The sequence below is a fragment of the Astatotilapia calliptera genome, chromosome 16, assembly GCF_964374335.1.
Source record: "Astatotilapia calliptera chromosome 16, fAstCal68.1, whole genome shotgun sequence".
Taxonomy (NCBI): Eukaryota; Metazoa; Chordata; class Actinopteri; order Cichliformes; family Cichlidae; genus Astatotilapia; species Astatotilapia calliptera.
In genome coordinates, this window is record NC_137437.1 from 24,566,867 (window position 1) to 24,590,498 (window position 23,632).

The 23,632-nt window shown below is 38.6% G+C and overlaps 1 protein-coding gene across 3 annotated transcripts in view; it reads left to right on the forward strand.

The window, feature by feature from the left end:
- Positions 1 to 23,632, forward strand: part of erbb4b (erb-b2 receptor tyrosine kinase 4b) — a 328,400-nt gene that overhangs the window by 224,736 nt on the left and 80,032 nt on the right. For 2 of the 3 annotated variants that reach the window (XM_026144463.2, XM_026144462.2), the window contains exons 1-6: positions 9,450 to 9,578; positions 11,056 to 11,169; positions 11,429 to 11,555; positions 12,621 to 12,694; positions 18,895 to 18,985; positions 20,479 to 20,678. In XM_026144463.2, the coding sequence (XP_026000248.2) occupies positions 11,109 to 11,169; positions 11,429 to 11,555; positions 12,621 to 12,694; positions 18,895 to 18,985; positions 20,479 to 20,678 (553 nt within the window). In that variant the 5' untranslated portion in view covers positions 9,450 to 9,578; positions 11,056 to 11,108. Of the gene's footprint in view, positions 1 to 5,922; positions 6,042 to 9,436; positions 9,579 to 11,055; positions 11,170 to 11,428; positions 11,556 to 12,620; positions 12,695 to 18,894; positions 18,986 to 20,478; positions 20,679 to 23,632 lie in introns of those variants that run through there. The other variant, XM_026144460.2, reaches the window with a different exon arrangement.

Here is a 23,632-nt window from a genome sequence, read left to right on the forward strand (position 1 = left end):
AAAGGGTTAAGTCTTTAGTTTAACCCAGGGGTCTCAAACTCCAGTCCTCGAGGGCCGGTGTCCTGAAACTTTTCCATGTGTCCCTGTTGCAACACAAATTAATAAAATTAGTAGGTCATCAGCAAGGGTATAGAACTTGACTGCATGCTGGATTGGTAACTCCTAAGTAAATGTAAATGTTTGGAAAAATGTACTTCTAAAAGTACTTTTATTGCGCCATGATCATTCACTGATGAACTGCTGTAACATGAATCAAATGGCTGAATTGTCACCGCAGCATGCAGTCAAGTTCTATAGAGTCTTGCTGATGACCTGTTAACTGTATTCAGGTGAGGTAATTCCTAAAGTGCAAAAACTTGGCATGTCTTTAGCATGGTGTGCAGTGTGTTCTTAAATAGAAAAAAACTTGAGGAAACTGGACAAGTGGAGGACAAAAGAAGTGGTAGGTCTAAAAAAGCAGATGAAAAGTATCAGAAAGTCATGTCCCAAGAAATATATTTTTAAAAAACCCAGCAAAGACCTCATAGAGGACCTGAGAGGAGAGGACCATCCAGCCCTTCAGTAGAACCATCTACTGTTCACCGAAGCTTCTTTAGAAATGGTCTAAGTGAAAGAATGGCTGTCAAGAAGCTAGTCCTAATCAAGAGAAACAGGGAAAAAGGCAGAGGTATGCCACATTACACAAGAGCTGCACTGCAAATCAGTGGCAACAGGTGTTTATGGAAATAAGAGGCAGGATTGAGCACAGTAGTTTGTAAGCATATTACTCACAAACTAAGCACAACCCCATGCTGCCTCTGTGGAAACGGGACATGAGAATATCACCAATAAATTAGCATCTAAAATTATATTTGAATTCCATAAAGTGAAGGTTTTCCTGCTTGTTGCCCCAAAGGGATGACATCAGATTTTTCTTTGGGGTTTTTTTGCTGTTGAAAGTCATCATTTCTTTTGAGGAGACTGTATGCTCTCCAAATTAACACACATGATATTCTGGTATTTTAATGAACACAGCTCCACAATGCAAAGGAATTTTAGCCTCAAAAATGTATAATCAACAGATCAGATCAAAATAATCAAAACAGGGATGCTCTTTAGATCATTCTATCAAGCAGAAAGTTTGATGTGGCTTTGACTGGTATTAAATAGACGTCGTCACACGGATTTTATTAGTACTACTGGTTGGAAATTTCTAAAAAACAAAGTTTTACCGGCAATTTAAAAATCAGACAAATCTTCTGTGTTAACCTTATTAAAGATCATTAATACAAAAATCCTAGATTCAAGGACAAAAAACAACATCATCTACATTCACTGATTAAATAACTTGCAGTCTACAAAAGGAAAAACATTTTACACAAGGCTGTGATGAGTGGTTGTTTCTTGTCTTCACCTATGAGGAAAGCTCTTATTTTAAACCGGATCATTAAAAGATAACAAAAGTTTCACTGTGATGCAAATGATATGTGACAGCCTAACTGCAAGTAGTGAAACAGGAACAGCAACAATCCCTCCATTTTAACATTGTTCTACAGTTCTGAAAAATACAAAACAAGGCTTTTTAGAAAAAAACATTTGAGAATGTTGTAAGAGAGGGTTCGTCACATATTTTCTGATGATGAGTCCCACACCTCAGGCATGGGGAGTGCTGTTTAGGTTGGGAACCGGTGATGATTGTAATGCTAATGATGGTTTTGGCTCTCATACCTGTCAGGAAAAGCAATTCTTAATTGTATACAACATGTTTCTGACAAGGCATAGCCTCATCTGGATGTGATGCAAGCCGTCACCCATCTGTGCATGGACTGCACAAGTGTTTAGACCTGCTGTTGAGGAATTGCTCTCCATTCCTGGATGAGTGCAGCCTGCAGCTGTGTAATGCTCACTGGTTGTGGCTGCATTTGAAGAAATATTGGGTTTAAATGCTGGCCAAGCAAGTGTCTGGATATGCTCCTGATCCAGAAAGGCCTTAACTACCCTGGCAGTGTGAAGGTTGGCTTTGTCCTGCTGAAACAGCCACGGGGCTGGGATCCTGCTGCAAGAATTGCACAAATGCATGTTGGAGTATTTCATTTTTACTCTATCCAGTCAAATGTTGACCAAGTCGACCAATAGGCAGATCAGAAATCGTTGTCTCATGGACATGAAAGGCTGCAGCAACAGCTAAGTCATGCATGCCAGCATCCAGCATCTGGTCTCATTCAAATTTAGTCAGTAGCAGCACGGCAGCACTGACGACAATGTTGTGCATATTCTGATGCTTCAGAATGCAATTAACTTAACGAGTTCTGAGGTGTTCGGTAAACATTGGCTAGAGAGAGAGATTGGCTAATGCAACATGCTTTTGCCTACACAAGTAAACATCAAATAAGGCCACTTTTTAACAATAAAATTAATTTAAAAAAAATTATATTTTTACTAATACTAAAGAATTATTTTGTTACAATTGCATTGTTTTCCAGCGTAGTTCAGAGTAACTGTGCTTAAATTAATTAGGTGTCATAAAATGGTAATTTTTAAGGCTGCACTTTTGTTAATGGTTAGCTCTACAAGCCCTCTTCACAGCCCACAGTGGCTCACCCTTCTATCTGTGTTTAACACATACTAACATCCACAGGAAGACTTCATATTTAGTATATTTTTGACCTATAGCAAACTGTATGTACACATTTAGTTTTAGTCAGAAACAAAATTATGTACTCACATGGACACATGCTCACATTTCTTTCCTCATTACATACCTCTTTACCTCTCACATTCCTTTTTTTTATTGTACCACCCTTCATCAAGTTCTTGCTCTTTGTCCATCACTTCGTACTTAGACCACTTCATCTATGCCTTCCAACCCTGGCATGTCACATCTTATTTGTTCTGTGGTTGTGATCTCGTTAAGATAATGAGGAATGAACTGTTTGACCAGAACCTGTTAACAACACGTCACAGAGGAGGCCCAGATAAGCCCTGGCCCCATCTATCTGCCTTGTTTCAGCTGTGATCGCGCCATCTCTCTATCCTCATCCATTTATTTGTGGATGCCATGATTCATCTTTTATTTTACTTGCTTTCAAAAAAGAAGAGCTTTTTTTCTTGCACTGGAATGCTTTTAATTATGAAGTTTAATTATGATGAACCAAATACACCGAGGAAGTAAATTACAATTCAAAACCACTCTCTTTACTGAGTCTCTCACATAAAAAACTGGATCTCTGTCAGCAGAGGTAGTTTTTTTCCATAGAAGTACATGTTATGTTCTATAAAAGGATACAGGATAAAGTACTCACACCTGCTCTAAACGAAACAGCAATTTTTATTAGTTGTACCACTGGCTGCAGAGATCGCAACTGACAAGTTCTGTGGTCCTTGATAATAACAGATGACATCAGACCCTTTGAACTGGGTGGTGATTGTGGTATAATATATATATATGTGTGTGTGTGTGTGTGTGTGTGTGTGTGTGTGTGTGTGTGTGTGTGTGTGTGTGTGTCTCTGTGTGTGCACTGCGTGAAATGCAAAGAGGAAGTTTTGCTCCATCTTTCCCATGTTAAATTGCATCAAAATAAACTTCTGGACCTTCGAAACACACAAAATAGAAACACTGTGAGACTACAAGTGGTGAATATCTCAGATCTATCAGCTCATAGATAAAAAAAAAGAAGCGTATCTATTCACAAACATCCCATGATGAAGGTGTTTATTCATTTCAGTTTATTCATCATAGCCTTATCACTACATCTAGTTAATGAGGCATTTTTGAAATGCAAATAATTTCAAAAATACGGCATTAACAAGGGTATTAATTAGCAAATAAAGACTTATACTTGTCAAATTAAGCACACTATTTATCATTGATATGTTTTCCCTTTGCTTTAAGAAGTCATTTCACTTTCAACATTGGGAATCACTGTAACTGATATGCAATTGAATTGACCTCCTGTGTCAAACTGCTACCTTTTAACTGTAAACTTTTGAGCCATTGCGCTGTAAGGCAAACATTTGATCTATAGACATTCATTCCCTATTTAAATAAAGTTACAATTAAGAATAAATTGAAAAATTAACTGAATATTTTGTCTCAGAAAAAGACAGGTGTTGAGAACCATATGTGCCCAATAATAATAATAATAATAATAATAAATTCACAGGGGAACTCAGAGGCATTGGTTCCTGTGAGTGATGTCTGTAATTTGATTTGTTTTGTTTTTTGTCTTTAGTTATTCTTAACCTCCTAAGACCTGAACTCTTCCACGGCATGCATTTTTAATTTCTCATTGATATTTGGTCACATTGGGGCCCGATTTTTTTTTTTTTACCTTATTTTTGTTTTTAATAAAAATAAGAGCCACATATGAGGATATTCATTTAAAATTGTGATAGAACAGTAGCAGTATAATGTCCTCATAAGTGGATATCAGGCCCTTGTAGAGCAAAATTTAGTATTTTGGTCTAAATAACCCAAAATGTGATGTCCACATATGTGGACGCCAGGTCCTAGGAGGTTAAAGTGGATTTTTAAAGCCAAATTAACAAACATAATTGTGTCCGTCTCTGGCGATGTGGCTTGGCCATTATTTTGACAAAGTGTCTTTTGAATAAAGCAGACCATATCAATGCAGGCCAGGCACTGTTAATTGAATGCTACTGATGGTAAATCAGTAGCTTTCCACTCAGTAGCATGAGTGTGTGTGTCTGTGTGTCCATGTTTGTTTGGCGACTTGTCCATAGCTTTTATCTATCATGGTGATGGTGTCCTGTCAACACAAGGCTGCAGGGAAACATAACACAGATCAAAAAAACAATGGCCCTGCTCAAAACAAAAATAAGCACCACCAATAGATGTGTAATGGTGTACAATAGTAGCCTTACGTTCCCCAGTAATATTTACTGTTGCAATTTACTTTCTTAGTTTCAGTTCTGACCAGTTCGCTTTAACCTTTATCACCAAATATATTCTTAAAATGACATTGAATTTTATTCTTATTACAAGCTTTTGTTGTTTGTGTTCAGTTAACGCTGGCTCCACATCGTCGAGCATCTTTCACCTCATACAACCAAAAGCCATAGCTGTCACTAATTACCAACATGACTGAGTATAAAAAGAACAGAGAGCCTCAGTCATTTAGAAGTAAAAGTAAATATGATAACAACAAAATTATGCAAATAGTTTAATTTGTAATTACAGTACATCCATTTATCCAAACCACTATGTATAATATCTTTTTTTAACCCACCCCAATACTTTATCTTGTGCCAACTTTACTGGTTCATCCATAACTGCTTAGTTATGTATTCCTGCTCTATAATGAAAGTCCCACTGCTGACACTTAAGCTATGTCAATTACCAGCTGTCTTTACCTGTGAAATAGCAGGGTCCTATGTACATTTATATATGGCTGTCAAGAAGAAAGGCACACAGACATGCGGCCGCCCATATGATTGCAAAGGTGGACAGATGTTCACTTTGGTAGTACATTCAGATAAGAATCGCTATGTCTTTGTTGCACTGAGCCAGACAGCAGACGAGAGCAGAGATGAAAACATGATTGAAGATAGCTAGTAGGTGGTAAAAAGAACTTCTGCTTCAGCTGAACTCACCAGACACAGACACATGTAAAAACATGTGTATGCATGCATTTTACAAAGCAATAGATGGTAGGTAGGTTAGTATAGTATATATAACTTCCAGAGCAGATGATGAAGTTGACGTTACCCCCCCACCTCTCAAAGGTTTTACAGTGACAACTTTCCAGTGACTGGGCTTAAATTTTTTTATCTTCACCTGCCATTTGAACTGGCTAGACAGACACATTCTAAGACTGTGTTGTGTTTACGTTTTATATATGTATGCATAAAGTACGTGTATTGTATATACATTTTATCCTTTGTTTGTGTCTCTCTCTTTTTAACATGCCTGTAACTTCAAAGTAACTAAGACAGTGTGTGCGGAGCAGTGTGACGGCCGTTGCTTTGGTCCCTTTGTTAGTGACTGCTGCCACCGTGAGTGTGCAGGTGGCTGTTATGGCCCAAAGGACACAGACTGCTTTGTAAGTGAACACACACACACACACACATACACACACTTTACATCATTACGGCGTGACAAAAGAGGTTAAAGTGATCATTTTCCTGGTGATATTACCATGTCAATATGGTTACGCAGATAACATTTTGTGTTAACACTTTGTTTTACGTTTCTCTTCTTCTTCTTCTTTTTTTTTTGGTTTCTTAAGTCTGACACATTTTACTTGTGACTTTTTCCTTCCTTCAATTTCAGGTACCTCTTAAAATGGATTTCACTCAGTTTTTAAATGCCACTTGTATGGCAAATATCGTTTGATGACATTTAATTCTCTTTTCTTCCTGACATGAGTGTCATTGTTAAATATAGACTTCACTGGGAACTCTTCATTCTGACTTTTTGCCATGTGCTTTATCACTTTTATCTGTGCTTGTTTTCATGTTAAACTTGTTTCTGAGGCTGTGAGTCCGTGGCTAATCGAGCTCTTCTTCCTGGCTTTGGAAAAGCAAGTTCTGTATCATAATTTTTTATTCTTCCGTTCTCTTCACAATCATCATAAAATTGAGAAAATGGCAAAGTAAATTCTTGATTGAATCCTGGCAAATTCAAAGTCTTTAGACACAAGAATTTATTTCTATATTATTATCATAGATAACATTAAATGTGTACAAGTATATGTTTTTTAGGGTCTGTAAACACATATAGAATAAGTACATGTCTTAGTACAGGAATATTCAATTAAAATTTAAGGAGGTCCAGTCAGAGAAAATTTCCTCAAGCAAACATCCAGAAAATCAAGTTCCACATGCATTATAATTACGTAGCCTAACAGTTGTACCAGTGTGTGCATATAGTCAACCTCTGGGTGTAAAGTAAAACAAAGTATAATTAAATTCATCAGTATTTCAATCATATTTGTTATTAATTTTTACAATGGACTGGCAGGTACTGCAATAACAAAATAATAATGAAGTCGAGGTGAAAAGCATTTCAGTGTGTGTTAACACAATGCTAAATAGGAAAGACATCAGTAATGAGCTTAAAGAAGCAATTGTTGCTGCCCAATCTGGAAACGGACAACTCCATCAGCCTACAGTGACAAAAATTGTTCATTCAAGTAGGAAACACTTAAGAAAGTCGTTCATCTTCCCAAGGTCAAATACTCAGAGAAACTACCAAAAGTCCAAGAGTTACATCTCAGACTCTACAGGCCTCAGTTAGCATGTTACATGTTAAAGTTCCCATTGCTACGGGCCATTCAGTCCTTATACGAACATTGCAAGAGCTTGGTCCACATAGCTGGCAATAAGTCGGACTCGTTCCCGGTGGGTGATGGGCTCCGCCAGGGCTGCTCTTTGTCACCGATTCTGTTCATAATTTTTATGGACAGAATTTCTAGGTGTAGCCAAGTGGCGGAAGGCTTTCACTTCGGTGGTCTCAGGATCTCATCTCTGCTTTTCGCAGATGATGTGGTCCTGTTGGCTTCATCAGGTGATGGGCTCCAGCTCGCCTTGGAACGGTTCGCAGCCGAGTGTGAAGCGGTGGGAATGAGAATCAGCACCTCCAAAACTGAGGCTATGGTCCTCGCCCGGAAAAGGGTGGAGTGCCCACTCCGGGTCAGGGACGAGACCCTGCCCCAAGTGGAGGAGTTCAAGTATCTCAGGGTTTTGTTCACGAGGGATGGGAGAAGGGATTGGGAGACAGACAGATTGGTGCAGCGACTGCAGTGATGCGGATGCTGGCCCGGTCTGTTGTGGTGAAGAGAGAGCTGAGTGTACAAGTGAAGCTCTCAATTTACCGGTCGATCTACGTCCCTACCCTCACCTATGGTCACGAGCTGTGGGTAGTGACCGAAAAAAACGAGATCGCAAATACAAGCGGCAGAAATGGGTTTCCTCCGAAGGGTGGCTGGTCTCTCCCTTAGACATAGGGTGAGAAGTTCGGCCAAGTTCGGGACTAGAGCCGTTGCTCCTCCACATCGAAATGAGCCAGCTGAGGTGGTTCAGGCATCTGACAAGGATGCCCCCCTGGGCGCCTCCTGGGTAAGGTTTTCCGGGCATGTCCCAGGACACGCTGGAGAGATTATATCTCTCGGCTGGCCTGAGAACACCTTGGCGTTCCCCCGGATAAGGTGGAGGAGGTGGCTGGGGAGAGGGAGGGCTTCTCTGCTTGGCCATGACCCGGCCCCGAATAAGCAGAAGAAAATGGATGGATGTTAAAGTTCAGGACAGTACAATTGCATAACTAAAAATGACTGAACAAGTATAGGTTGTTTGGAAAGATGCCAGGAGAAAGCCTTTTCTCTTTAAAAAGAACAATGCTGTATAGCTTGGGTGGGCAAATTTGTATCTTAACAAACCTTAACAAACAAGACTTTTGGTCATTTTGGGACACACAAGATTAAAGTTGCAATGTGTGGCCATAGTGACACATTTGCGACTGTGGCTCAGGGGTTGGGAAGCGCATCTGTAACCGGAAGGTCGCCGGTTCAGTCCCCGGGCTCTCTGTCCTGGTCATTGTGTCCTTGGGCAAGACACTTTACCCTACCGCCTACTGGTGATGGCCAGAGGGGCCGATGGTGCGATATGGCAGCCTCGCTTCTGTCAGTCTGCCCCAGGGCATCTGTGGCTACAACCTCCACCAGTGTGTGAATGCGAGAGTGAATGAATAGTGGTATTGTAAAGCGCTTTGGGTGCCTTGAAAAGCGCTATATAAATCCAACCCATTATTATTATTGCCAAATACAAAACACAGGATGTTATAAACACCCCATACCAACTATTAAACACGTTGGTAGACGGGTGAGGATTCAGGTTTGTTTTGTAGCCATAGAATCTGGCCACTTTGGAGTTATTAGGTTAACCTGAACTCTTCTGTATTGTTAAGTCATATGTCAAGTTGTCTGCGTCGTGGCTACAGCTTAGTCCAAATTGGGTCGTACAACAAGACTGTGATGGGAAGTACAGCAAATCTAAAAATTAATAGTTGGAAAAGAAAACGATCAAGGTATTCCAATGGCCCAGTCAAAGTCCAGAGCTCAACCAGACTAAAATTCTGTAGCTTAACTTTTTTAAAAAGAATCAAGCAAAATACGATTTCTGTATCTACTTTTTTCCACTCCGGCTTGATTTTTCTTAGTAAAATTAAACTGATTGTAATATCATTGGGTGCATGCTGATAGTCTCCATCTCCACCTTTCAGTAATATCACTACTGGACATTGAAAGGAAATTGCAATACAAACCTGGGGTCAGGCTGGCAGCAGTTATGAATAAACGTGAAACCAGATTTTGGCCACACAATCAAAAGTAACCTAATCTGTGACTGTGTACGGATCATGTAAATATACTACTACCACTACAAGTACTAGTACTATTACTACAACTACTACTGCTAATAATACTTATGTGGATGTTTGCAGGCCTGCACCAACTTTAATGACAGTGGGGCATGTGTGACCCAGTGCCCTCAGCCATTTGTCTACAACCCTACCACCTTCCAGCTGGAGCATAACCCTAGGGCAAAGTACACCTATGGAGCTTTCTGCGTCAAGAAGTGTCCACGTAAGTCTGACCACCTGGACAAACACAAACATACATACATACACACACAGACAAACACACCCCCACACACAAACATGGATACTTCACATACATGCATACTGCTTTAAACATTAATCTTAAGTCATAACCTCTACATAGCTACACTTTAAGTACTAATTTAATGGGACAGTTTCAGTTCACTGTGGATAATTACACCTGCATCCATGTGCAATCCATCAGCTGATTTCCTTGGTCTTCAAGACCCACAAGCAGGAGGAATGGACAGTAGCAATGCCTGTTATGTTCTTTATAACCCTCATTTGCATTGGACTGGAAGATAAATGCAGCTGCTTCTTGAATTGCATTTACTCCTTAGGTTTCTCATAACTTTCTCATTACTGCTGGTAGATCATTTTTAGGGCAAATACTAGCAACATAAATATAGCTTGTCTCTTTCCTAAAATAGTCTTTATGTGTGTGTGAGCGTGACTATGTCTGTGAGGATGAATTTGACTTTTACAGTTTTGTAAAAGCGACATTTTGCAAAGGACTTTTATTTTAATTTCAGCAAATGGCTGTTTAAAAGTAAAACTTGTATAAAGTTTTGTGTTAGGAGTAGAAAAAGTCAAGTTACATCATTAAGTTTTAAAGTTTAGGTCAGAATAAGAGGCATGGGATGTATTTGTTAGGCTGGGTTCTCACATTTGTATGTTCTTTTTTCTTTTAAGTCCAGTCCAATTGACATAACTGCCATTGTACGTATAAGTTGGCAGTCCAGGATGTACATAGCCTCTCACCCTGTGAAAGCTGGTTTAAGTTCCAGCATCCCCACGACCCTAAATTAGATAAGTGGTTAAGAAGATGGATGGATGGTTGACTTGCTACACTGTTACACTTCTTGGGGGTACATAAATGGTCAATGGTCGTTCCAACATGTCATCTTGACAAGCAGTCTTGTTTGCAAAGCCAGTACAGGTGACGGGGAAGTAGAGGCCTGCGTCTGCACTAGCAGCATAGCTCTTCTCACTCCTGTGTATAATGTTTAGTCATTTTATTCATAAATTATTCTTTGGCCACTGCTAACCACAAGCTAATCACTCACCACACCCACAACTAATTGTAGACACCCCATGCTGTTCAAAACATCACTGAAAAGGCCAACCAGCAGGGAGGGAAGAGGAGCTCTGCGCTTCGAGGCATTGTTACTTTTAAACAGACACAGGATAGAGAATAATATAAACATTTAACTGTTTACTGTTATGAAAGTATGCAGCTTTTTTATTTTGGTAGTTTTTCACATAAATCCTATGCAAAATAAGTAAATAAATAACCAAATAAATAAATAAAAATAATGGTGAGGCAAAGTCACTTTCAAAGTCACTTTCAGCACTTTTTTTATGTGATTGCCTACACTCCACTGCCACTTATTGTTCTGTATGTTCCAGTGTGACAAACAGCAGCCATCTGTATTTGACATTTACAATGAATTGTTTTCCAGATAACTTTGTGGTAGACCACAGCTCCTGTGTGAGAGCATGCCCCAGTAACAAGATGGAGGTGGAGGAGAATCGCATTAAGATGTGCATCCCTTGTACTGACATCTGTCCAAAAGGTAAAATTCAAACATATAGTTGCAGCAGATAATTACTGAATGTTTGTCTCCATCGATTTAGCTATTTTATTATTAACACTATATAGTTGTATGTATGCACTGTTGTCAGTTTCACTATTGGGTTTATTTTGGCAAATGCAGGAAAAGTACATGTCCTGATTGCATCAAACCCCTAATCTACCTCGTATTTTGCATGTTTGCACCATTGAATTAATTGATGCAATTTTTTCTCTTCACGGTTTCACTGTGTTTCTTTCAGCATGTGATGGGATAGGCACAGCAAGCCTACAGACTGCTCAGACAGTGGACTCCAACAACATTGACAAGTTTGTCAACTGCACCAAAATCAATGGCAACCTGGTGTTCCTCATTACTGGAATCAAAGGGTGAGAGCTGAGAAGATTCAGCTTATCGGAATGACTGAAGACAGTGTGGGAGAAAAAAAATCTGCCTAAATATAAAATGGCTTTTCCCATTCCATTCAGCCTTTCTGTATTCAGCTGAGCGAGCACTGAGCATTCACAGTGGATTGTTGAAAAAGAGCCCACAGGTAGTGCACACTCCACTGAAGTTGGAAGTAACTAAAAGTAAAAATCGCAGCTGCTAGTCCACTGTGACCATTTTAGCCTTCAACTAGACTAAATGTGCACCTGTTGGTCTCATAGCATAGATGGTGTGTTTAATTTGGGTCACCTGGCATACAGATTGGGGGATTGATTCAATTATTAATTAAGATAGATGATACTCTTCAGCTAGCACACAAGTGAACATCCATGATGGACACATTTAGAGCATGTGTGCTTAACAGATGTTAGTTTAGAGTGGCTAAGTGTGACCTCTCTGTGCAAAGATCTCTCCGGGGCTGTGTCAGCTTCTCCACCGCTGTATCTGCTGACTGCTTCCTTCCTTTTATTCTCCATTCTCAGTCTCCTTTATTGAGTTGTTCTCTCAATAATCAGAAACTTTGTTTTTGACTCAAAATTGCAATTTGAAATAAAACTGATTATAATACTTGTGAAAATATGGTATTTTAAATACCATCGAGCTATTAACAGTGTGATACAGATTGAATCAAACTGTTAATTGGATGGATTAATCTGAATAATGTTAGTGGTTAGTTATGTCTGCATGGATATACAGTACTATTTGTTTGCATTCATTCATATGTATTTAATATAGTTCACTTAAAATATCCCAATCAGGTATTCTCAGTACACATACATGATTTACCTCTTCAGCTGGTAAATGTAGCAAACTTTTCTTACCTGTAAGTAAGAAAATTTCCTGTAAGTATCGCATTTTTGTTGTACATGTACAATGACAATAAAGGACTATTTTATTCTATTCTAAGTAGGTATATCCCTTACACATACAGATGGAAATACTAAAACACATTCTTTTTTTCTTTTACTTGATTTGTTTTTGTCATTCTGATCTCTTTTTATTCACAGGGATATCTATCATAACATTGAAGCGTTGGACCCGGAAAAACTCAACGTGTTCCGCACCGTTCGGGAAATTACAGGTAAGTGTATAAGTTGCACTGCATTGGTCTTATACGCGTATGTATTTAAAGAAAGAACAAATGTTTACTCTTACTGTCATCTCTTTTCTTGAACAGGAAAGTTTCACATCAATGCTTATAAATACTTCCATGTATCAGCATATGTGTTTTTCTTCAAGTCCTCCCCTCCTCTTGAGAATGTCCAAACCAAGGACAGGCCTTGCAGAATAAGATGAATATCATATGAGTCTTTCAGTCTCCTCTTTCTCTCTACTGCTTCTCCCTCAGGGAGTCCCTAGCCTTGAGTCCCGCAGCCCCAGCTCTCCCTTCACGCACCATGAAGAAAAGAGCCAGAACATGCGGTGCACATCGTTAATCCCCCAGCTCTCCATGCCACCTCCACTTTTTAGCTGCGTGTACACTGTCATCCTTCCAGCCCCAAAATTTGACAATGCCATCAGAAGAACACATCATATCTCTGATGTCATATTTTCAAAAGCAATAGGAAACTATTCTCGTAAAATATCAGTGCTGTTTTTTCAAAAAGGTCTCAAAGACTTTAGAGTCAGAACTGTTACAGATCGTCAACTTTTCTTTATTATCAGGTGTGTTTCCAGAATCACTAAAAACTGCTGTAATCAAACCTATACTGAAAAAGGACAATCTTGACAAGACACAAATGAACAACTACAGGCCGATCTCAAATCTCCCGTTTTTAAGTAAGATCATTGAAAAAGCAGTTTCTCAACAGCTCAGTTACTTCTTAAAACAGAATAATTGCTACGATGCCTTCCAGTCAGGTTTTAGACAGAACCACAGCACTGAAACCGCTCTGACCAAAGTGTTTAATGACATATGTCTGAATACAGACAGTGGAAAAATGTCAGTCCTAGTTTTACTGGATCTCAGTGCAGCATTTGATACAGTTGACCACAACATATTACTCAAACGACTGGAGAACTGGACAGGTCTTTCAGGAACTGTACTAAACTGGTTCAAAACATACGTAGAAAACAGGAAATACTTTGTATCAATAGGTAACTTCACATCTGAGCAGACAAGTATCACATGTGGAGTTCCCCAAGGTTCCATCTTGGGACCCCTTCTGTTTAACATCTACATGCTCCCACTGGCACAGATTATAAACAACAACAAAATAAACTATCACAGCTATGCAGATGACACACAAATATATATCACAATGTCACCAGGAGACCGAGGCCCTGTACAGGCTCTTGGTAAATGCATTGAGGAAATCAATGACTGGTTGTGCCACAATTTTCTCCAGCTAAACAAAAACAAAACTGAGGTAATAGTCTTTGGCGCCAAAGAAAAATGATTACAGGTCACCAGAGAACTTCAATCTATACATCTAAAAACCACAAACCAGGCGAGAAATTTGGGTGTAGTGATGGATGCAGACCTAAACTTAGAAAAACACATTAAGACAATAACAAAGTCAGCTTACTATCACCTCAAGAATATATCAAGGATAAAAGATCTGATGTCTCAACAGGACCTGGAAAAACTAGTCCATGCATTCATCTTTAGTAGGCTTGATTACTGTAACAGCATCTTTACAGGTCTACCTAAAAAATCAGTCAGACAACTACAGCTCATTCAGAACTCTGCTGCTTGAGTCCTCACTAAGACCAAAAAAGTGGACCACATCAGTCCAGCTCTGAGGTCCTTACACTGGCTGCCTGTCCGTCAGAGGATAGACTTTAAAGTTCTGATGCTGGCCTATAAAGCTCTGAATGGTTTAGGACCAAAATACATCAATGACCTCCTGACCCAGTATGAACCATCCAGATCCCTCAGGTCATCTGGATCCGGTCTTTTATCAGTTCCCAGAGTCAGAACCAGACACGGAGAAGCTGCATTCAGCTTTTATGCTCCTTATATCTGGAACAAACTCCCAGAAAGCCTCAGATCAGCTGAAACACTCAGTTTATTTAAATCCAGGTTGAAGACTCACCTGTTCTCAGCTGCATTTGAATAAAGCACCAAATCCACACTTTAAGCTTAAATTTCAAAACTTACATTTAACTACTGATTTTATCTACTGTTCTGATTTTATCTGTTTTGATTTTATATACTGTTGTTTGTTTGTTTGTTTGTTTGTTAATTAGTTAGTTAGTTTATTTGCTTGTTTTAATCAATTTTAAATCATGCTTTTTATTTGTTCTTGTTTCTAATGTCTCTGTAAAGCACTTTGAATCACCTTGTTGTTGAATTGTGCTATACAAATAAACTTGCCTTGCCTTGCCTTGCCTTGCTATTTAGCCATGAATGACAAAAGCAGATGTCTTATTAAACAGTATGTCCCTTTCATCTGAACACCACTTATTTATTTAGGATTACATCAGTTATATTTTTTTTAAAAGAAAAGAAAATTGTGAAGTATCTAAGATGTGTCTTAGATACTTTACTTTCTACATAACCTGTAGCAGTTATAATAATAAATATTGTTATACCTAATGGCAGTTACTCTTAAAAGCTAATATGGGGGGTAATAAACATACACAATCAAGTGCCAACATACATGTAGTAGTAATAGCAGTTTTCCTACTTGTTCACAATCCAAATCATGTTTTTGAGCTGCGACCACCATCTGTCTACATAATCTAAATGTGATAAACCACTCTGATAGAAAAAGAGTTGTATTGTTGCAGTTCAAAAGCTAACTTAAAAGGAAAGATTTAGAAATGAAATGCTGCAGACAAAATAGCATTTTTATTATTGCGCTTTCCTTAATGGAAACTGACAACTGATGTCAGTTACAACTAATATTTAAGCCTGCTCAAAGGGAAAAAAGGAAGGATTATAGTGAGTTAGGAAAGCAAGTTAAACTAGCGCAGCTGTTTTTCATTTGATAGAGTGAATTGTCCATTAACACCATTGGGGCCATTTTGATACCCGCTCCTCGTGTCTTCAGGCAAGACACTGAACTCAGTTGATTGAAACCTTTGCATCTGAACTCTTTGTATCTGCTAAGGTATATAAATCTCTGTATAAGTCCAGTTGTTTACTCTTTAAACTGACTTAGATATATTCCAAAACTTGACTTCGAAGTCATTTTGTTTTCTTGCTTTTCCTCTCTGATGGTTAGTGATGACAGTTTGAAAGCAGGTGATGAAGCATAAACCAGCAGCCATGTGGTCAGACACGTGTGTCATCTCAGCTTGTCATTTCTCTGAGCTGGCAGAAGAACGTGACTTTTTACAAAAGCAGGCAACCTGCATCCATGACCCCAAGGTCACAGCTAGCGTTGCTCTGGCTTTCAAATGAGCTCTGTAGTAGGACAGCTTTCATCATCCACACCAGCACACGCATCTTTCTGTCTCAAATCAAATTCTGATCCATTATGCTTTTGTCTTTTCGGTGGCTTCTTACCAGGTCAGGATTTACCCAAAGTGTGGGTGTAGCTAGCACGATTCAGCATAAGTGGGTTTCTCGGTGTTGTGACTCAGAATGTAATCACTACAACTTAAGCGCTCTTAACCTTTGCTTATGAGCTCATGGCCTTCTTGTCCAAGTGGTTCCACATTTTAATTCACTATGCACATTGGTGTGCTGCTGATGTGGCTCCCAGCAGAGCATACACTGCTGATAAGTGATCTTTCCATGTGCATGAAAATTCACATGAAAACACAAAAAAATACAAGCGCTAGCATAATGTTGCACACAAAATTTTTGTTGACTTGCTTTTTGGCATTGATCTTTCTATCTAGTGAGGTTCCACAATCTGTCTGAAAGGATCAGGCCTACACTTAAGGGATGGCTGTAGCTCAGGTGGCAGAGCAGGTCAGCCACTAATCAGAAGGCCGGTGGTTCGATCCCAGGCTGCCTCCTGGCTGCATGCCAAATATCCTTGGGCAAGATACTAACCCCATGTTTGCCTACTGGTGGTCAGAGGGCCTGGTGGCGCCAGTGTCCGGCAGCCTCGCCTCTGTCAGTGCGCCCCAGTGCAGCTGTGGCTACAATGTAGTTTGCCATCACCAGTGTGTGAATGACTGAATGTAGTGTAAAGTGCTTTGGGGTCCTTAGGGACTGAGTAAAGCGCTATACAAATGCAGGCCATTTACACTTTTCCCCTATGAAGGGCCTCATGGACCGCTCCTATGTGATTGTTGATAGTGATGCAAATGCACATTAAGGCATCTAGCACAACTTAGAAACAAATTAGCTACAAAGACTTAAATCAGTTCAGTTAATTTCAGTTATTATTAATGCCAATCAGCAACAACAGTTACCTCAAGGAAGTTGAACCTCTGAGTTGATAACTTGCTGTAATCTATTCTTATTGCTCTTCACTGGAAGATCTATTATGAAGTTTGCCTGAAGTGTAAATGTGAAGTGTGTAGAGACCTGCAGGATATTTAATGTGTATATAGTTAGATTGTTCCAAAAATGCATTGTGACCATTTACTCTGCACAGACTTTAGGAAGCATGTACAATACAATACAATACTGGTGTATTTTTACATATGATACACAAACTATATAGACTTAGACCTTTTATTGTCATTGTACAGTTGCTTGCACAATGAAATTATGTAACAATTTCTATGTAACAATTTATATACATATACAGACTGCATCACATGTCTTCGTTGCTGTATTCGTATGTAGCAGGGCACTGAACAGTCATTCTAGCTACCTTTCCAGTCACCTTTAGAATTGTACTACTTTTTTTGTAGCTTAGCAGCTCAGTGCTCGCCATGTTTATTAGCATTATTGTCTCTTTTACTACACCGTGAAAGTTACTATTACTTGGCAGTACAATAACACAATTGCGGAAACCTACTCTTTCTAGAGTGTCTCTCTGCTTGGACAAAGACTGTTTATTTATATATTTTAACCTTTCTTATCAACAATCTTCACCCACTTTCTGATGATAGCAAATACAGATAGCAAACGTTCGCTGCTATCACATCCCTACATTGGAACAGACAGGAAAAATTTCAACAGGCAGTAGACTGCTATTGTAAGTAGAGAACACCCAAAGCCCTCTGAAATAGCACCGTGCCAGAACAGCGAGGTGCCTCAGCACTGCAGGTTTTGTCATTAAGACAATTAGTGTTGACAAGTACAGCGCTAACGATTCTATAGAACTGCTGCCTCTGGGCTAAGAGGCACTCACAGCATCATAAACTGCACATCATGAGAATCAAGATGGACAAATACCAAAAGTGCAATTACCTTTTACAAACCGCAATTCCCCAGCAATATATTTGACATTCTGTACGAATACCTCATAATGGTTTATATAATGGAAAAAATTCTTCTTTTATCCTAATGACTGCCATTATGCTCTCATTAAAGGTTCACTTTAAAAAAAAAAAATGTGTAAATGACAAAAAATGTTAAAATGCATGCATGATTCCTCACCTGTTTTGGACATTTCCCAAGCATTAGTAATAAGCATGTATTGAGACCCCGTCACTACTCAGACTGGATGCACTTTGTCTTTTGTCATCAAGCCAAGCGTGGCATTGTGTTGCCACAAGCTCTACTTACCTTTCTCTGCCATTCCTCCCTTCCCGGACCAACAAAATTATGCATCCTGTGGGAAGAACTCACACTGTCTAGCATAATAGAGTCTGATACTGTTTATTGACTGGAGTATTGCATGTTTAGCTTTTAAAACATGCCATTATATTTGTCTAGACTTTCCTTCCACCTCCTTCTCCTCCCCTCTTACCTCTGCTCTTCTACCCACTGTGGATTTTTCTTTGGTCTCGTAGCCTCTGTTGTTTGTCCTCTGGTGTTGGCTTGGGGATTGTAGTCCCCTACTGTTTTTTCTAATAAATATTTCATATTTCTGAATCTATTATTAAAAATCCTAAATGAGCCATGGCCATTTTCTCAGCTTTTGATTTTATCTCCTAAATTATTTAACAGTTGACAGGGAAATAAAGGAAATGCAAAAATATTGATAAGTCAGACTTGTTATAGCTGGCACCAAACTCCTCTGTGGCATTGCTGTGCCAGACATTTATCTGGCTTAGAAGTGCTTCGCTGATTTCAGATGAGGCTCAGGTGGTGCAGTTGCATTGTTGTGTTTCTGGAATGTTGCTAATTCTAGAGAGAGGCCGGTTCTCTCTGCTCATTTTCTTCTTGTCACTGTAGAAATGGACAGTGTGATAGACAGGTGATTCTGGTCTGTCAGTACTCATGTGGATTTATAACCTATGTTCATCCCTGTCTTCATTTAGGTTTTCTAAACATTCAGTCATGGCCTGACAACATGACAGACTTGGGTGTTTTCTCCAACCTGGCTACTATTGGGGGAAGAGCATTGTACAGGTACCTGAGTGCATAATACCTTCACAAATTCTTTTTCTTTCTTTCTTTTGTATTTTGTTTTTTGATTGTTGGGAATAGTTTATGCCAAGTTGTTTCACAAATGTCTCAATCAGAGCTCAGTTCTTCTAAATCAATGGCAAGCAGGAAAATTTGTGGTTTTAGATTTATTTTTAGCTAATTGTAGCGAACAATCTCTGAAGCCACAGCTCACTGGAAAACTGAAATGAAGGAATGAAAGACGGAGCCGATAACAGTAAATTTAGAGTATTTCATTGTGCTGTGTTTTTATTATTATTACTTCTTATAATTAATTTCTATTCTCTTTTTTATGTTAAGCACTTTGAGTTAAGTTTGATTATTTCCTGTTCTATACAAATAAAGTTTATTATTATCAGTAGACTAATTTCTATTTCTTTTTGCTATTGGTATGGAGGGGCTGTACACATATTGTATGTATATGAACGCATAGATAATATTTACACTACACAGCTTATCTCACAGATGTAAATTCGCATGCATTGTTGCAAACTGCTGTGGTTTAAAGGAGATCGGAAAGACGAGGTTACAGTCGCAATCAAACGTCTCTACCTCTGGTTATATATTTAAACCATTTTAATGCAAACTGAAAGTGGATCCGGTTTTGTTGGATAGCCTTATCTGGATAAGTGCTATGCATGTTAATGTGTGAAGTGTAATTTTTTTTTGTTACTGCTGAAGAATGCTGTACTTAAAACATGACTTTCTAAAGGCAGCTTAATTATTTAACCTAAATTATAGCACTTAATTATTCATCATTTAGATTTTTTTTTTCTTAATTTGGAAAACATGCAATAAAAATGTAGCGGGATTTGGATGTAATCAAAGCGAGTGTCTGCTGATAAAGTGTAGACTGTGAGATTCAGTGTGTTTTTGTGTGTGTGTGTCCCTAGGCGTGCGTGTGAGAGTGTGTGCATGTGCACTGCACCTGCCTGCAGATGGAAACAGCAGGCTGCAGTACAAATTATAGCCTGCCACCCACCCCTGTCCCGTGCTTGATCCTGCATACTCTCGGTCTATCTGATGTTTCTGACACCCACTGGCATCCTGTCATTTTTAAACCATGCAAGTGGGACATATCAGGATAGCTGGGGGTAGGAAGAAAAAAGAGAGAGAGCCTAGCAGACAGAATGATTAAAACACATGTTGTAAGTTGCATTGTTGCAACATAGGACAATGTGATCTCATAAAAACACAGTGTATTCTTCTTGAAATTATGATTCAGTGATAGAATTAATGTTGACTAATGAGATCACAGTTGAGATGACTGGTAGACCGCTATGATGTTTAAACAGCATTTCTACCAAACCTGTGAAATGATTCCATCTTCTCTCTTCCCTTTCTTTTCCTCTTTTCTCCCTGCGCCACATCATTTCTTCTCCTCCTGCTCCTCTGACCTTCTTTCCTTTGCTGTCGGCTCCGTCTTCCTCTCACCTCCACCTATTCTTACCTCTCAGTGGGATCTCTCTGCTGGTGTTGAAGCAGCCGGGGATCACATCACTTCAGCTTCAGTCTCTGAGAGAGATCAGTGCTGGGAATGTCCACATTGCAGAGAACAGCCAGCTTTGCTACTATAACACCGTCAATTGGACAAGACTGTTCCGTACTACAAACCAAAAGGTTCTTATTCGCAACAACCGAAGTCCACAGGAATGCTGTAAGTTGATGCCACAATCATGCTAAACATCTAAATAATAAATATTTGGTCAACCTTGCACTAAAAAAAATGACCATATCTCATGAGTTGCTCTACCAAAACAAAAATAAATGATCAAAAATGATCAACAACCTTCACCTTGCTTTGAATGTTATCAGAGGCTATTTAGATTGTATATGTACTTATAAAGAGCTATAACAGCAAAAGAAGAAAATAGTCATCTGAACAGAAATAAAACAGAAATAAAACTTCTGCAGATTTTCAACAACGCCATTCTTGGCATATACTCGAAAGATGGCGCGGCCACGTCCAGGCGCCTTCCTTACCGCTCCGCTCCGACTATCCACTTTTCTTGTTTTTTACTTATTTTTTGCTCTGGTTTAGGCCACATTTCACTGTGTGTTATACTTGTATAACTGTGCATGTGACAAATAAAGAACCTTGAACCCTATTTACTTTTTCTTTTTTTTACCGATCTAATGAATTTGATGTACTGCAATATATTTTACCACTGTTCTATAGGTCCCTCTTCCACTTACAACACAACTCAAAGCGCATTGACACTTTTAAAGAAAACTTTAAGTTAAAGTTTTTAGTTCTTTGCCCACAGCAACACCTTTCTACCAAGTTTCATGGTAGTTGGTTTGCTCTTTTTGTCACCTCCTAGTATTTGTGAAAAAAAAGCTACAGAAAATATACCAGTTGCTATATTGTGCTGCACTGTATGATACAATTATTTAGTTGCAAATTTGCTAAATATCCAATATAAACTTTTAAAAAACTAAAAAAGGTAAATTATGTTTGTATGTCCACAAAAACTAAGTAGCAAACCTGTCCAGTCATAGTTTAACGACTTCTGTTAAAACATTATATATGTATGCATTTGTTAGTGAAATCTACCACAAGAGCAGATCTTTGTGCTGCAGCTTTTGAACAGCTATGAAAACAAAGACATTGTATGAAAATTATGTTTTAACCTCTGATTCTGGATATCCTCTGGTAGCAGGACATATTTGAGTCATTATAATGTGCTAAATGACCTCTGTGTTCTACAACCGTGATACATTTGCATATTTTAGCTGTTAATTTAACACTCACTGTCTAGCCTCAGGCACCATCAAGAGTACGCTTTTTTTTTCTCAAACATGTTCATATTTAAAACAGGTTGTACACTAAAGAAAGGAACGAATCTACTCAACATTTCTTGTAGTATAGATTTAAAAGAAGTTTGAATTGTCGAACTAACAAGAAACCAACAGACAAAATTCTGCTTTCTAAGTTATCACCCAGCCTTCATAACAAAGGCATTTGTTTTAAAGGAGCTATTGTAGTGGCCATTCATAGTAAGGTTTTGAGGCTTGTCTGTCTTATGAATGGTACCCATTATCTCACTAGCTTCTGAAGGACACTAAAAACAATAATTCAATAATTAAACAAATTAACATCAGGGTCATTCCGAGAGTGCAAGGTTTAGAAAAATGAAATTAGGCAAATAACTGATGTGGTGAGATAAAGATTGCATTTCTAAAAATGGAAGAGCTTTATTATATCACTGCCACAAGTGTTAAGACATTATTCATTTATGTATAATGTTCATTAATGAGCCAGTATTTGCATTATTGAGTTGGCCCCTTTTCACTGTTCATGTGCTCCTTTCCCCTTGGCACTTCCTTACTGTTGAACACACACACACACACACACACACACACACACACACACACACACACACACACACACACACACGCACACACACTTTAGAGTCTTTGAAGACTTTGGGTTAGTTTCAAGAGTCACATACTTGACATGGTTCTGCATGTGTGCATCAGAGTGCGCGTGTTTGTGTGTCTAAAGTTGACTGAGCCTCATGGGGCTAGAAAAGGGCAGCTATCACACTGTTACAGTGCAGCAAAGAGTATTCTTGTGAATATGCATGCGGTTGTAGCGATTTAAGTAGTTGCTGAAACCTGAAACTAAGACATCTAGTTTTCATAGTAGTTGGAATAGAGATCTAGTGTGTACTAGCATGTAAAACAAGTAATACATTCATGCTATATGGTATTAAAACACAGTTGTGATGGCTTTTTAACCATAATTTTTCTTTGAATTTGTTTACTTTTTACATATTACATTTTGGCATAGCCTCATCAATAAGATATCAATAATAACCCAGGATTGTATGGAAATGTAATATATATATAGAAGCAAATGGGACAGTTTTCAGTTAATATTTTTCAGACTGTATTAATTATTTTATACATATTTAGCATCAAAAGTTTATCTCACCTCATTGTGACACAGTTAAATGAAATATCCCTGGTTTGTTTCTGCACTATTTTACATGCGCGTACAGTAAAGAAAGAAAACAGCAAAGCAGAAATGTTGTGGTTCTTGTGTAAATATGATTTTCATTGTGCTCACTGAATTTGCATATTTTATAATACTTTAAGAGACTGTCAGTAGCACCAGCGCTTTTTATGCAAGTCAAAATACTGTGAAAGGGGCACACATATGAATCAGTGTAATTTTCCCCACAGCTCTGATTTTCTCACAGCAAAATTTGGATAAAAAGCTGCAGGAAATACTCCCACTGATGGAAACAAATGTACTCTGATGATGTTAGAAATGTAGTTACTTCACTGAGAGAAGTCACTGGTTGCCACTGTAATAATGCTCTATTAACAAAATGTAAAATAGATCCGTTTGGTTACCTCAGTGGAACACATACATGTTGTTTGAGAAAATAGTCAACACAGAGTCTCTCATATTGGCTCATTATTTAATTACACTATTAACTAAACAGTAAATGGCCTTTTTTAAAATACAGAACTATTTTTTTCACCTATGTTGCATGTGAAAAGGATCCCTTCTCCGGCTCCCCCTCTACTCTCTTTAGCCTTTTCACAGACTGCCCCTGAAATGTTAATACAGAAAAGAGAGGTCCCCAAAACTGGAGG